Raw genomic sequence first — 12,653 nt, forward strand, 5'->3', positions numbered from 1 at the left:
TTGGGTCAGGTGCACCTTAGTGCTCAAAGTGACATCTTTGCTTTTAGGAGTATAGCCGTTGCCAATGAGTTTATTGCAGCTCATAGCGACCCTACAGGATAGAGTAGAACTGCCCCATAGGGTTTCCAAGGCTGTAATCTTTATGGAAGCAGACTGCCACATCTTTTTTCTGCCAACAGCTAGTAGGTTTGAATCGCCAACTTCAGTTAGCAGCTGAGCACTTTAACCACAATGCCACCACTGCTTCTTTTTTTTTTAGGAGTATAGGAGGGTTCAAGTCTGAATTCAGGGCGTGGCTCTAGGGAGAGGTCCTTCTTCATCTGTTTCAACTTCTAGTGGCTGCCAGCAATCCTTGGTGTCCTGGGTTTGTAGATACATCTGCCAGGCCTTTCTTCCTAGTCTGCATTAGTCTGGAAGCTCGGCTGAAACCTCTTTGGTGTCACAGCAGCATGCAAGTCTCCACTGACTGACAGGTGGTGGCTGTTGCATGAGGTGCATTGGCTGAGACTCGAACCAGGTCTCCTGCATGGAAGGCGAGAAGTCTACCACTGAGTCTCCGCTGCCCTCATTTATTGATTAGTCTGCTTTACCTTTATCGTCTGCTGGGGTCTGAAGCTGGGCTCCAGTGCTCTATTTGACTATTGTTGAGCAAATACTATGCCGTTTTAACTACTATAGCTATAAAATAAATCTTGATATCTGGTAAGGGAATCCCCCTCTCCTTGTTTTAATTTTTTAGAACTGTTCTGGTCATCCTTGGATCTTTATTCTTTCATATGAATTTTAGAGTCAGTTTGTCAAGGTCCAAAAAAAATTGTAGTTAGATTTTTATTGGAAATGCATTGAATTTATATAGTCATTTAGGGATAATCGACACCTTTTCTTGTATTGAGTCTCCCCATTTGGGATCCTCTCCATTTATCAGCTCATCATTTACTGAAGTAATCATTTTCTCCAAGAAGCTGTCTTTCATTTTCATCTCCTTTAATTCCACCATAAGGCCTCAACATGGTCATTTATAATAAATACCAGTGGGTGAGGATTTCTCTTCTTTTTTTTTTAACTTTTTATAAAGGAAAATTTCAAACATATGTAAAAGTTGAAAGAATATGATGAAATCCTGTATAACCGTTCCCCACCTTCAGTAGCTATCAGCTGTTTCTTTGAAGAGCCCTGGTCCCTTTCAATGGAAATAGCATTTAGAGAGCACAATCTGGTGCTCAGGGTACTCATTCCTGTGGGATTCATCATTGTTTCGAAGCCTTTTGAATGGCTAGAGGTAGGATTTTTTTTTTTTAAATACAATACATTGTGAGCTCATATTCATGTTCCTAAATTGAAATTCAGTACTAACAGGCTTTCAGTTACCTCAGCAATTTTGCAATTTTATCTGTACCTCTTCCAGTTATCTATTGTTTTGGGATAAACTACCCCAAAACTTCCTGACTTAAAGCAACATTTGTTTTACTCAAAATTTCTGAAATTTGGACAGGGCAGTGGAGACAGCTTGTTTTTGCTCCATGATGTCTGGGGCCTCAGCTGGAAGACTCACAAGGCTAGGGTAGGAATCATCTGAAGACTCGTTCATTCACATGTCTGGTAGTTTGTGCTGGCCATTAGCTGGAGGCCTCAGTTTCTCTCCATAGGAGCCTCTCCATGGAATGTCTCTGCACGTGCTAGTTTGGGTTTTCCCACAGCATGATATCTGGGTTTCAGGGTGAGCAAGAGAGAGATTGAGAGAGAAAGAGCCAAGAGAAAGCCATATCACCTCTTATGGCTCAGCCTCCAAAGTCATGGAGCAGCCCTTCCACCACATTCTGTTCATCAAGGCAGTTACCAAAGTCCCGCCCAGGTTCAAGGGAAGGGAGTGGCGCCAAGGTCCTGTACGATCAGAAATATTGTTATGGCCATTTTTAGAAAATACAGTCTGCTACAGAGCCACATCCACAGTCCCAGATTTCAGCTACACCAACACAACTTCTCATTTGCCGTGTTCCACACTATGCCTACAACAACAATCTCAAAAGAACGATACCAACATGACTGAGAACAATACGGTTGCTGAGGACAGTTTACGATGATTTTGCTGCTCTTGTCCTTGTAGCATATCCCATTAGGCATGTCTAGTCACATTATCCTGTGTTAAAGTCATGTAGGAAATTCCTCATGGTATGGCTATACCACCAATTGGATACAAACTTTCATTTTTTCATATTAGAGATTGATTTTTTTATTCGGTTTTGTTTTCTGAGTAGTAACATGTTTATAAAACAAAATATATTCGAATATGTCTAGCTTCTATCCTTGTCCCTTCACCCCCTCTTCCCTCCCTCCCCCGGAAGTAATCTTTTTAAAAATTATATGGTTTATCCTTCCATTGTTTATTTCTAGTATGTAAGGAAATGTATATTTATATTCATATCCCCTTCCTTTCATAGATAAAAGGTAAAGTACCATATATACTTGTCTCAGTCTGAGTTCTGTAAAGGAGTAAAATCAGTGACGTGTATACAGAGAAATTTACTTCAAGGAAATGGCTCACACGATTGTGAGGGCTGGCAAGTCATAAATCTGAGGGTTGAGTGATAGGCTGAAGACCTCTGCTGGCTCACAGGGTGGTGGGGGCTGGCAAATCCAAAATCTTCAGGTCAGGCACCAGGCTGGAGACTTCTGCAGCTTGCATCCCAAGAACCGGAGGTCAGGCAACGATAAGAGTGTAGGTCAAGAAAAAGAGAGTGAGCTTTGCCAGAACATCCATGTATATACTGGAGGCAGACCACATCCCCAAGAAAACTCTCCTTTCAATTCTTCGGCTGCTCATATCAGATCACATTATGGAAGATGATTATATTACATTTTGGAAGAACGAGTCCAGTGTCTGCCAAACCACTGAGAATCATAGCCTAGCCCAGTTGACACATGACATTAACCATCACAATGCTTTTCTCCACTTTACTTTCTTTAACTTAGCACTGTTTTCTAGAGATCACTCCAAAGGAGTTGATGGAGCAGTTCGGGTGAAGCTGCCTTACTAACCTTGTTGGGTTTGTGTCTAGAAGGAGGAGGGCCGGAGATGGATGACTACATGGAGACGCTGAAGGATGAGGAGGATGCCTTGTGGGAGAACGTCGAGTGCAACCGGCACATGCTGAGTCGCTACATCAACCCAGCCAAGCTCACCCCCTACCTGCGCCAGTGCAAGGTCATCGACGAGCAGGACGAAGATGAAGTGCTCAATGCTCCCATGCTGCCGTCCAAGATCAACCGGGCAGGTACACCTAGCAACACTTCTATGGGAAGAGCGACCACCTCTTGTGGTAGCTTCAAAAGATGCCCTTCTGTTGGCTGTGCCACAGTGAGGCTTCTCTGGGTCGGGGATTTTACACGGGGGTCCACAGACCTCCACCCACCCCCAACCCCCAACCCAGTGGTCCATGAATAGAACTCACAGGGGTCCATGAACTTGGATGAGGGAAAATTCCATCTTCATATTAGTAACCTAAGCTGAAACTAAGGAGTCCTGGTGGTGCAACGGTTAAGCTCTTGGCTACTAACTGGAAGGTTGGTGGTTCAAACCCGCCCAGGGGCTCCAAGGGAGAAAAGACCAGGTGATCTGCTCCTGTAAAGATTACAGCCTAGAAAACCCTATGGGACAGTTCTACTCTGTCATATGGGGTCACTGTGAGTCAAAAATCTACCTGACAGCGTCTAACAACAACAAGCTGAAGCTTAGCATTCCCTTCAATTACAAGTGTAGGTAGACAGCAAACCACAGTCCTGTTAGCAATACCTGTGACTCTGTCAGCAATAAAAATTTACAGATATGTTCAGTCACATTACAGCTGTTGCAAATCTCTCAAAATGTCATTCACACTCATCTCTCCCTCTAAAGGAGCCCTGGTGGCACAACAGCTAAGTAATCAGCTATTAACCGAAAGGTTGGCAGTTTGAACCCACCCAGCTGCTCTGCAGGAGAAAGACCTGGCATTCTGCTCCCGTAAGATTACAGCCTAGAAAACCCCATGGGGCAGTTCTACTCTGTCACATGGGGTCACTATGAGTCGGAATTGACTCAACGGCATCCAACAACTCCCTCAAAATTGCAGTACTTATTAGATCTTCCAAGCAACCTTGTTATTTAATGTGTTAATAACACATTTAGTACTGAATCACAAATTTGTTTAATATTTGATAATGGTACTTTATATACCAGATTTTCTTTATAAATTGATGTATGTTATTTTCCCTACTTAAGAATATTATTCTGAAAAGGGATCCGTAGGCTTTCCAGGCTATACTTTATCATATTCAGTAAGGGTAATAAGTATGGTTTGTGAAATTTATTTCAGTTTTATACACACACACATATACATATGTGTATATGGAGTCCTCGGGTGGTTTAAATGGTTGACGCACTCGGCTGCTAACCAAAAGGTTAGCAGTTCAACTCTACCCAGAGGCACCTCACAAGAAAAGCCTGGAGATCTACTTCTGAAAAGTCAGCCATTGAAAACCCTCGGGAGTGAAGTTCTGCTCTGACATACATGGGTGGCCATGAGTCAGAATCGACTCAACCACACTGATTTTATACTCATGTATGTGTTTGTGTGTACATACACATATGTGTGTGTGTATTTGTCTTTGTGGGTACCAAGTTACAGTGTAAAAGGTGTTCTTCTCTGGGATGGAAGTCTAGAAGGTTTGAGAATCCCTGTCCCACAGCATGGCTGGTAAGAAACAGCACATATGCCACTCCCTGCCTTTGCACCCGTGGCAGACATCACTAATTAATCACAGCATGCTTTCCCACTGAGCCTGGACGGAACTTTGGAATCCTTCTCAACACAGTACTCTGGGCAGCTTCACCAAACAGAGTTGACACAAGATGAAACTTATTTATTATGTCTGTCCTAGGGGAAGGGTAGAGTTTTATGATCTCAAGGGAAGAAATATCTGATAACAAAATCTTTAAGGAAGGGCCAAGAAACATGAATGGTAAATGGAGTCAGTGCGAGAGAAACTGGCAACTGCTGAGCAAATTACATTTAGGTTAAAGATGTTTCCAGACTGTGTGGTAATCCCAGAGAGCATGGGGCTATGCCAGCTTCCTACTAACTCTTCCTAGCTCCCCACCCAAATACGTGTCTTCCTGCTCTGAGTCCCGGAGAACTGTATATCATTCTGTAATTGTTATTGTACTCCCAAGCTCCTTTGGTCACAGAAGAGATGGTGTCTATATGGTTAAATTTAGCCCTGGGCAATTGGGAAGCACTTTGAAAGTGTTGTCTTCCTGTGGCTGCAACTCCTTCTGTCCTGGTTCTACCAATTTCTTAGACAAAGGAAACCAACACTCCCTGAAACCCTGCTGAGGGCCTGGCATTTTGATTTACATTATCTGGACTCCAAGATGGAGTCCCTGGGTGGTGCAAATGGTTAATGCATTTGGCTGCTAACCCAAAGGTTGGTGGTTTGAGTCCACCCAGAGGTGCCTTCGAAGAAAGTCCTGTTGACCTACTTCCAAAAAAATCAGCCACTGCAAACCCTATGGAACACAGTTCTACTCTGACACACATGGGGTTGCCATGAGTCAGGGCCAACTCAATGGCAACTGGTAACTGATGGGACTTCAAGGTACAACTCAGGTGTGATAAATGTGGTGAGACTGTCTCTCAGAGTTTGTTGAGGGTTATGAGACCATGATAAGGCAGGACTGGACACCAGCATCCAACCAGACACCAACTCCTCTCACCGAGTGATTTCCTCTAGGCCGGTTATTGGACATTCTCCATACCAAGGGGCAAAGGGGCTATGTGGTCTTCTTGGAGAGCCTGGAATTTTACTACCCAGAACTGTACAAACTGGTGACTGGGAAGGAGCCCACCCGGAGATTCTCCACCATTGTGGGTAAGTGGCCACCAGGAATATTGGGACTCTAATGGGACGTTTACATGTGTGTCCAGTGGTGTGAAAGTTCTAAAGCTGCGAGTCTATGACATGAGGGCAGTGGCCTTGTGGATTTGTAGGCTGCCAACCATTCATTCCTCTCTGATGATATAAAGGAGTCCCTGGCTAGTGTAGAGGGTTAACACGCTTGGCTGCTAACCAAAAGGTTGAAATTTTGAGTCTACCCAGAGGCACCACAGAAGAAAGCCCTGGCAATCTGCCTCTGAAAAATCAGCCATTGAAAATCCTGTGGAGCACAGTTCTACTCTGACACATGTGGGGTTGCCATGAGTCAGAGTTGGAGTCAACGGCAACTGGTTAATGACACAAAGTAGGTGGCAGAGGGGCAAAGTGAAGAAGAAGCCAAGGGAAGTGGATAGTCATGGAACATCCCCCATGAATGATGCTGGGCTGGAACAGAAGTTCATTCTGTCCTCTAGCTCTTATCACTGTCTTGCATGCTCTCTTGCTAGTGTCCCATAGGTCAGAACCCTTGGTCTTCTGCCCTCTCAATTTTCCTTCCTAAATATTCTTCAGTCAACCTTCTCTACATCTCCACCATCACCCTAGTCCAGACCACCATCAACTCCCTACATCTGTTCTTGCTCTGCTCTAGTCCTTTCTCCATTCATTTCATGTTATCTTCCCCTGCTTAAAAGCTGTCCATCGTTTCCCATTGCTCCGCTGTAAGAAGCCAGGTCTTTAATTCAGTCCTCAGGGGTCCTGCAGAGCCTCCATGCTGGGAGACTGACACCCCCAGCCTCACCTTTTTGCCTCTCCCTCTCTCTCTGGGCTCCAGGCACTCGAGTCTTCCTTAAGCTCCTAAAGTGTGCCAGGTTCCTCTCCTCCCTCCCCATACAACCTTGACAATGTTATTCCACCTACCTAGAATGCATTTTCCCTCCTTAATTTAGCACTTCAGCTTAACCGTCAGAAATCTCTAACCACTCTGCCCACCAGGCTAGGTCCAGTTACACACACACGCGCACACACACATGCACACACTGCGTGGATACACGCAGATTGCCTTAAAGGCTATATTGAGTCTAAGTAGCCACAAGACTACTAGGATGAAGATTCCACCCAGTGGCATCAACCCCTCTATGGGTGCTCCGCCTATCTGCCGACTGAGTCACACACAAGACACTTATACAGTGTTGGCAAAGTGGAAGCCGCTGTAATTACTCATAGTAACTATCCAGAATCTTCCTTCCATTTATCCTTTCTCCTCTAAAACCCCATGTTTCCCTGAGTCAAGAGTGGTTGCATGGGATCCCAATTCTACTGACATCAAGTTCTTTGTCTCCCCACCCCCGTCACACACATTCTGTCTCTCATAGACCGCTGTGTTAGTTATCTAGTGCTGCTCTACCAGAAATACCACAAGTGGATGGCTTTAACAAACAGAAGTTCATTCTCTCACAGTCTAGGAGGCTGGAAGTCTGAATTCAGGGCACCAGCTCACAGGAACCCTGGGTCCAAAGGACACACTCCCCTCCTGGTTCTTCATTCTTGGTGGCATGAGGTCTCCATGTCTCCGTGCTCGCTTCTCTCTTTTATATCTCAAAAGAGACTGACTCAAGATACAGCCTAATCTTGTGGATTGAGTCCTGCCTCATTAACGTAACTGCCTCTAATCCTGCATCATTAACGTCATAGAGGTAGGATTTACAACACATAGGAAGATCGCATCAGATGACAAAATGGTGGACAGTCACACAATACTGGGAATCATGGCCTAGCCAAGTTAACACACGTTTTAGGGGGACACAATTCAATCCATAACACTCCTTAAACCCCTTCTTTGTGAACTCTACTCAGTTTGTAGTTACATTTGTCTGTGATTTTTTCTTTCTCTGAATATCTGTCTTCCTTAATGGACCGTAAGTTCTGACTACTGGGACCAAGCCAGTTTTGCTCACCCTGAGCCCCCAGTTCCTAATAAATAGTAAGAGCTCAGTAAAACGTTGTTGAGTGGATGCTTGAATGAGTGACACCTGCCCACGTCTGGTCCCCTCCTTCGCCCTCCCAGCCCTCGGGCCTGACTGGGTGCCCCTTCTCTGCAGTGGAGGAGGGCCATGAGGGCCTCACGCACTTCCTAATGAACGAGGTCATCAAGCTGCAGCAGCAGATGAAGGCCAAGGACCTGCAGCGCTGCGAGCTGCTGGCCAAGTCACGGCAGCTGGAGGATGAGAAGAAGCAGCTGACGCTCATACGGGTGGAGCTGCAGACCTTCCAGGAGCGATACTACAAGATGAAGGAGGAGCGTGACGGCTACAACGATGAGCTGGTCAAGGTCAAGGACGACAACTACAACTTGGCCATGCGCTACGCCCAGCTCAGCGAGGAGAAGAACATGGCGGTGATGAGGAGCCGGGACCTCCAGCTCGAGGTGAGGATATGTGCACACACCCGGGGGCTCCTGGAGGGGTGGGGCTGAGTGAAGGGGACACAAATGCTGCTGGGGCTCAAGACCACCACGTGGCATGTGCAGACAGGGGACAGGCCTTGGGCCCTCATCCAGCCAGGTGAGAGGCAATGGCAGACAGGAGACCATGGACCCAGATTTGCGCACGTGCAGACATATGCGTGCAGCCCCTTTAGGGGCTTCCTCTAAGAGTCGGAATTGACTCATTGGCAACAGGTTTGGTTTAGGTTTTGCCACCCACTCAGGCGCCCAGATCCTCCATGTGCACGTGCAGACATGCTTACACAAGCCTAGTAGAGCTTCCCTCCACACTCTCAGGTGGCCAGATCTGCCGTGCGCATGTGCAGACATGTCACTTGGGCTGCTGGGGCCTCGGCCAGCCAGGTGAGGGGGAATGGTGACACGGGGGACTATGGACATGCACACACAGGCCTGGCAGGGCCCTCCTGCCACCACCTCAGGCGCCCAGATCCATCATGCGCATGTGCAGACATGAGCACAATAGCTCTGCAGGCTTCTCACCCTGGCTCAGGAGCCCAGACTTGCCATGTGCGTGGCCTGCAAAGGGGGAATGGAGGACACAGGAGCTCAGGGCCCCAGACTCTGGTGCTCAGGAAAATTGTCAATGAAATGAACACAGCACCTGTTTCGTGGAGACACAAGCTCCTTGGGGACAGGGCTCTGCCCTTCACTGCTGTATCCCCAAAGCCCAGCACGGTGCCTGGCACAGTATGTTGTTGTTGTTGGGTGCTGTTGAGTCCATTCTGACTCAGGCAACCCTATGTGACAGAGTAGAACTGCCCCATAGGTTTTCCTAGGCTTAGAAGTGAAGATGGCCAGACTTCGTGTCACATACTTTGGACATGTTATCAGTAGGGACCAATCCCTGGAGATGACATCATGCTTGGTAGAGAGTCAGTGAAAGAGAAGAAAACCCTCAGTCAGCTGGATTGACGTAGTGTCTGCAACAGTGGGCTCAAGCATAGCAATGATTGTGAGGATGGCACAGGACTGGACAATGTTTCATTTTGTTGTATGTAGGGTCACTGTGAGTCGGAACCGACTCGATGGCACCTAACAACAACAATCTTTACGGGAGCAGATCCCGTGGAGCCGCTGGGTGGGATTGAACTGCTAACTTTTTGATTAGCAGCTGAGTGCTTAACCATTCCGTTATCAGGGCTCCTTGGCACAGTATGGATTATCAATAAATATCAGTGATTGACTGACCAGCCAAATGATTGAAGTCATTAATGAGTTTACCTTGGAAATGGACGAAGGGAAGGGAATTTGCTTCATTCACTCATTCCTTCTATTTACTGAGTGCCACCATGCAAATAGGCTCTTTTTCCAGGTGTCGGGATCAACTCCACGGCAATGGGTTTTTTTGCGGGGGGATACAGAACTCAAGACTACGGCCCTGAGGTCATGAGGCTTATCTTCTAATCAAAACAGATAGAGACACAGTAGTAATAAGTACCGTGAAGAAAAGAAGATAAAGTCCCTGGGTGGTGCAAAGGGTTTGCATTAGGCTGGTAACAGAAAGGTTGGCGGTTCAAAGCCACCCAGTAGCTCTGCAGGAGAAAGACCTGGCGATCAGTGAAGGTTACAGCCTAGAAAACCCTATGGAACTCAGTTCTACTCTGGAGTCGCCATGAGTCTGAATTGACTCGATGCCCCAAGACAACAAGAAAAGAAAACAGGGTATGAAGTTAAGAGAGTGAAGGGTGCTATTTTAAGTAGGGTGGTCAGGAAATGGCACTCTGAGAAGGTGACAGCACTCTGAGAAGGTGACACTTGAGCAGAGTTCTGAACAAAGGGAGGGAGCCTGTGCTGTGCGGTTCTCAAGGAAGGAGCGTTCCAGGCAGACGGGAAATGCTAAGGTCCCAAGTTGGGGCTGTGCTGAGGTTTTTGAGGACCAGTAAGGGAGCCGGTGAGGCTGGAGCTGAATGAACAAGTGCTAGGAAATAAAGTGGGAGAGTTGGCCAGGGGCCAGAGCAGGGGGGCATGGTAAGGGCTTTGGAATTTATTCCAGTCGTGATGGGAAGCCACCGAAGGACTGAGAGCCAGGGAATGACAACCGATTTATATCTAGAAGGATCACTCTAGCTGCTGTGTGGAAAATAGACTCTCAGAATATTTATTAAGCACCTGCCATGTGTAAGGTACTGTGCTGAGCACTGTGGGGGACACAGGGATAACTAAGCTGATGTCTGCTCAAGTCACTTACAATTTAGTGAAGCAGACGGATCAGTAAACAATCAACTGGAATCTAAGTGCGTTGAGTCAGTGCCTGAGTGGCCAGTGGAATGTATGGGTTAAGAGTATGTGCTTGTAAATCCTGGAGATGGGAGTTCAACTCTTGGCCCCTGCCTTTGCCACTTAGTTGGCTATTGGCCTCAGTTTCCTCATTTGTAAGTGGCAATAATGAAACTAACATATGGACCCCCTAGAGTTGCTGTGTAGATTGAGAGAGATCGTGTATCAACAATCTTTTGCAGAGTGGCTCATCTCCTGCACACTCCCCAGTGCTAGCACATCACACCCAGCTGGGTGGGGCTGGGGATCAGGGACAGGACCCAGCACAGGACACCTGAGCTGATCTTCATAGATTCCGAGGACTTTTTTGTGTGACCAGGAGGAGAAATTTCTCTGCTGTTTTACCTAGGATTCCAATGAAAACCAAACCAAGTTCCCGTCAAGTCTGTTCCAACTCATGGCGACCCCGTGTTACCAAGTAGAACTGCTCCATAGGGTTTTCTTGGCTGTAATCTTTATGGAAACAGATCACCAGGCCTTCTGCAGTGTTGCTGGGTGGGTTTGAACGGCCAACCTTTCAGTTAGTAAACTAAAAAAAAAAAAACCATTGCCGTCAAGTCAATTCCAACTCATAGCGACCCAATTGGACAGAGTAGAACCACCCTGTAGGGTTACCGAGACTAATCTTTATGGGAGTAGACTACCACATCTTTCTCCTTCGGAGCAGCTGGTGTGTTCAAACCACCAACCTTTTGGTTAGCAGTCCAGTGCTTAACCACTACACCACCAGGGCTCCTTTTTCAGTTAGTAGTCAAGTACAAATTATTTACACCACCCAGGGACCTTACCTAGGGTTGAGAGAAGTTAATCTGTGGCAGAGACATCAATTTCTGTCCTAGGACATTCTTCCATATTAAGTTTCCCTGGGAAATCCCTGGGTGGTGAAAATAGTTAATGTGCTTGCTGATAACAAAAAAGTTGGTGGTTCAAATCCATCTAGAGAAAGGCCTGATGATCTTCTTCCTAAAATCAGCCATTGAAAACCTTATGGAGCACAGTTCTACTCTGATTTACATGGGATCGCCATGAGTTGAAGTCAACTCAACAGCAACTGGTTTGGTTTTTGTTGTTGCTGTTAACCAAAAGGTCAGCGGTTCAAACCCACCAGCCACTCCACGGGAGAAAAGACTTGGCAACCTGCTCCCGTAAAGATTACAACCTAGGAAACCCTATGGGGTCGTTCTACTCTGTCATATGGGGTTACTATGAGTCGGAATTGACTTGATGGCACCAAACAACAAAAACATGTATTAATAGTGAGAAAACATGTCTAGAACTTGAAAGAACATCTGGCCAGCTGAGTTGCACCCCTGGGTCATTTCTCAGTCCCCGGTTGCTTCCCCTGCATGCCCCTCTCTTCCTTCCTTGGGCCACAGGGATGCAGCAGCAATCTTTTCCTTGCTAAAGCCACCATGCTCTACCTGCCAGATTTCTTAAGATTCTTCTCCCCACAAGCTTTGACTTGAAAAAGGACAACCACCCCTTTGGTACCTGCCTTCCTTGCAGCCCATAAAACCATCTCCTTGCTTTGAGTGTTTTACAAAGGCCCATCAGTCTGGGGCAGTAGACGGGCTTAGCTAATGGGAGGGTGTCACAAAGGTTCAAGAAGTCTTCTGGTCACAGTTCCTGATGTTCACCTCTTGAGTGTGCTGCTCAGCCCATCTACAATTGTCCCATTCCTAAGTGCCACTTGTCCTCCAGGAAACCGCTCTCCAGCACGAAGTGTGTACAAATTCTTTTTGTTTTTTTAATAACTTGTTATTTTGTTGTTGCTGAGAGTATACACAGAACATACACCAATTCAACAGTTTCTACATGTACAACTCAGTGACATTGATCACACTCTTGAAGTTGTGCACTCATTCTCACCCTCCTTTTCTCTAAAGTGTTCCTTCCTCATTAACATAAACTCAGTGCACCCTAAATTTCCCTTCTGATCTTTTGAGTTGCTGTTGTCAGTTTG

At 46.4% G+C, this 12,653-nt stretch overlaps 1 protein-coding gene across 1 annotated transcript in view; it reads left to right on the forward strand.

Annotated features, from left to right (window-relative positions):
- The window catches only part of CARD11 (caspase recruitment domain family member 11), a 135,400-nt gene that overhangs the window by 92,076 nt on the left and 30,671 nt on the right, over nucleotides 1-12,653 (forward strand). Inside the window, exons 3-5 of the mRNA XM_004385921.2 lie at nucleotides 3,057-3,272; nucleotides 5,767-5,904; nucleotides 8,010-8,335. Of these exons, the coding sequence (XP_004385978.2) occupies nucleotides 3,057-3,272; nucleotides 5,767-5,904; nucleotides 8,010-8,335 (680 nt within the window). The remainder of the gene's footprint in view (nucleotides 1-3,056; nucleotides 3,273-5,766; nucleotides 5,905-8,009; nucleotides 8,336-12,653) is intronic.

Source organism: Trichechus manatus, unplaced genomic scaffold (assembly GCF_000243295.1).
Source record: "Trichechus manatus latirostris isolate Lorelei unplaced genomic scaffold, TriManLat1.0 scaffold00151, whole genome shotgun sequence".
NCBI classification, from domain to species: domain Eukaryota; kingdom Metazoa; phylum Chordata; class Mammalia; order Sirenia; family Trichechidae; genus Trichechus; species Trichechus manatus.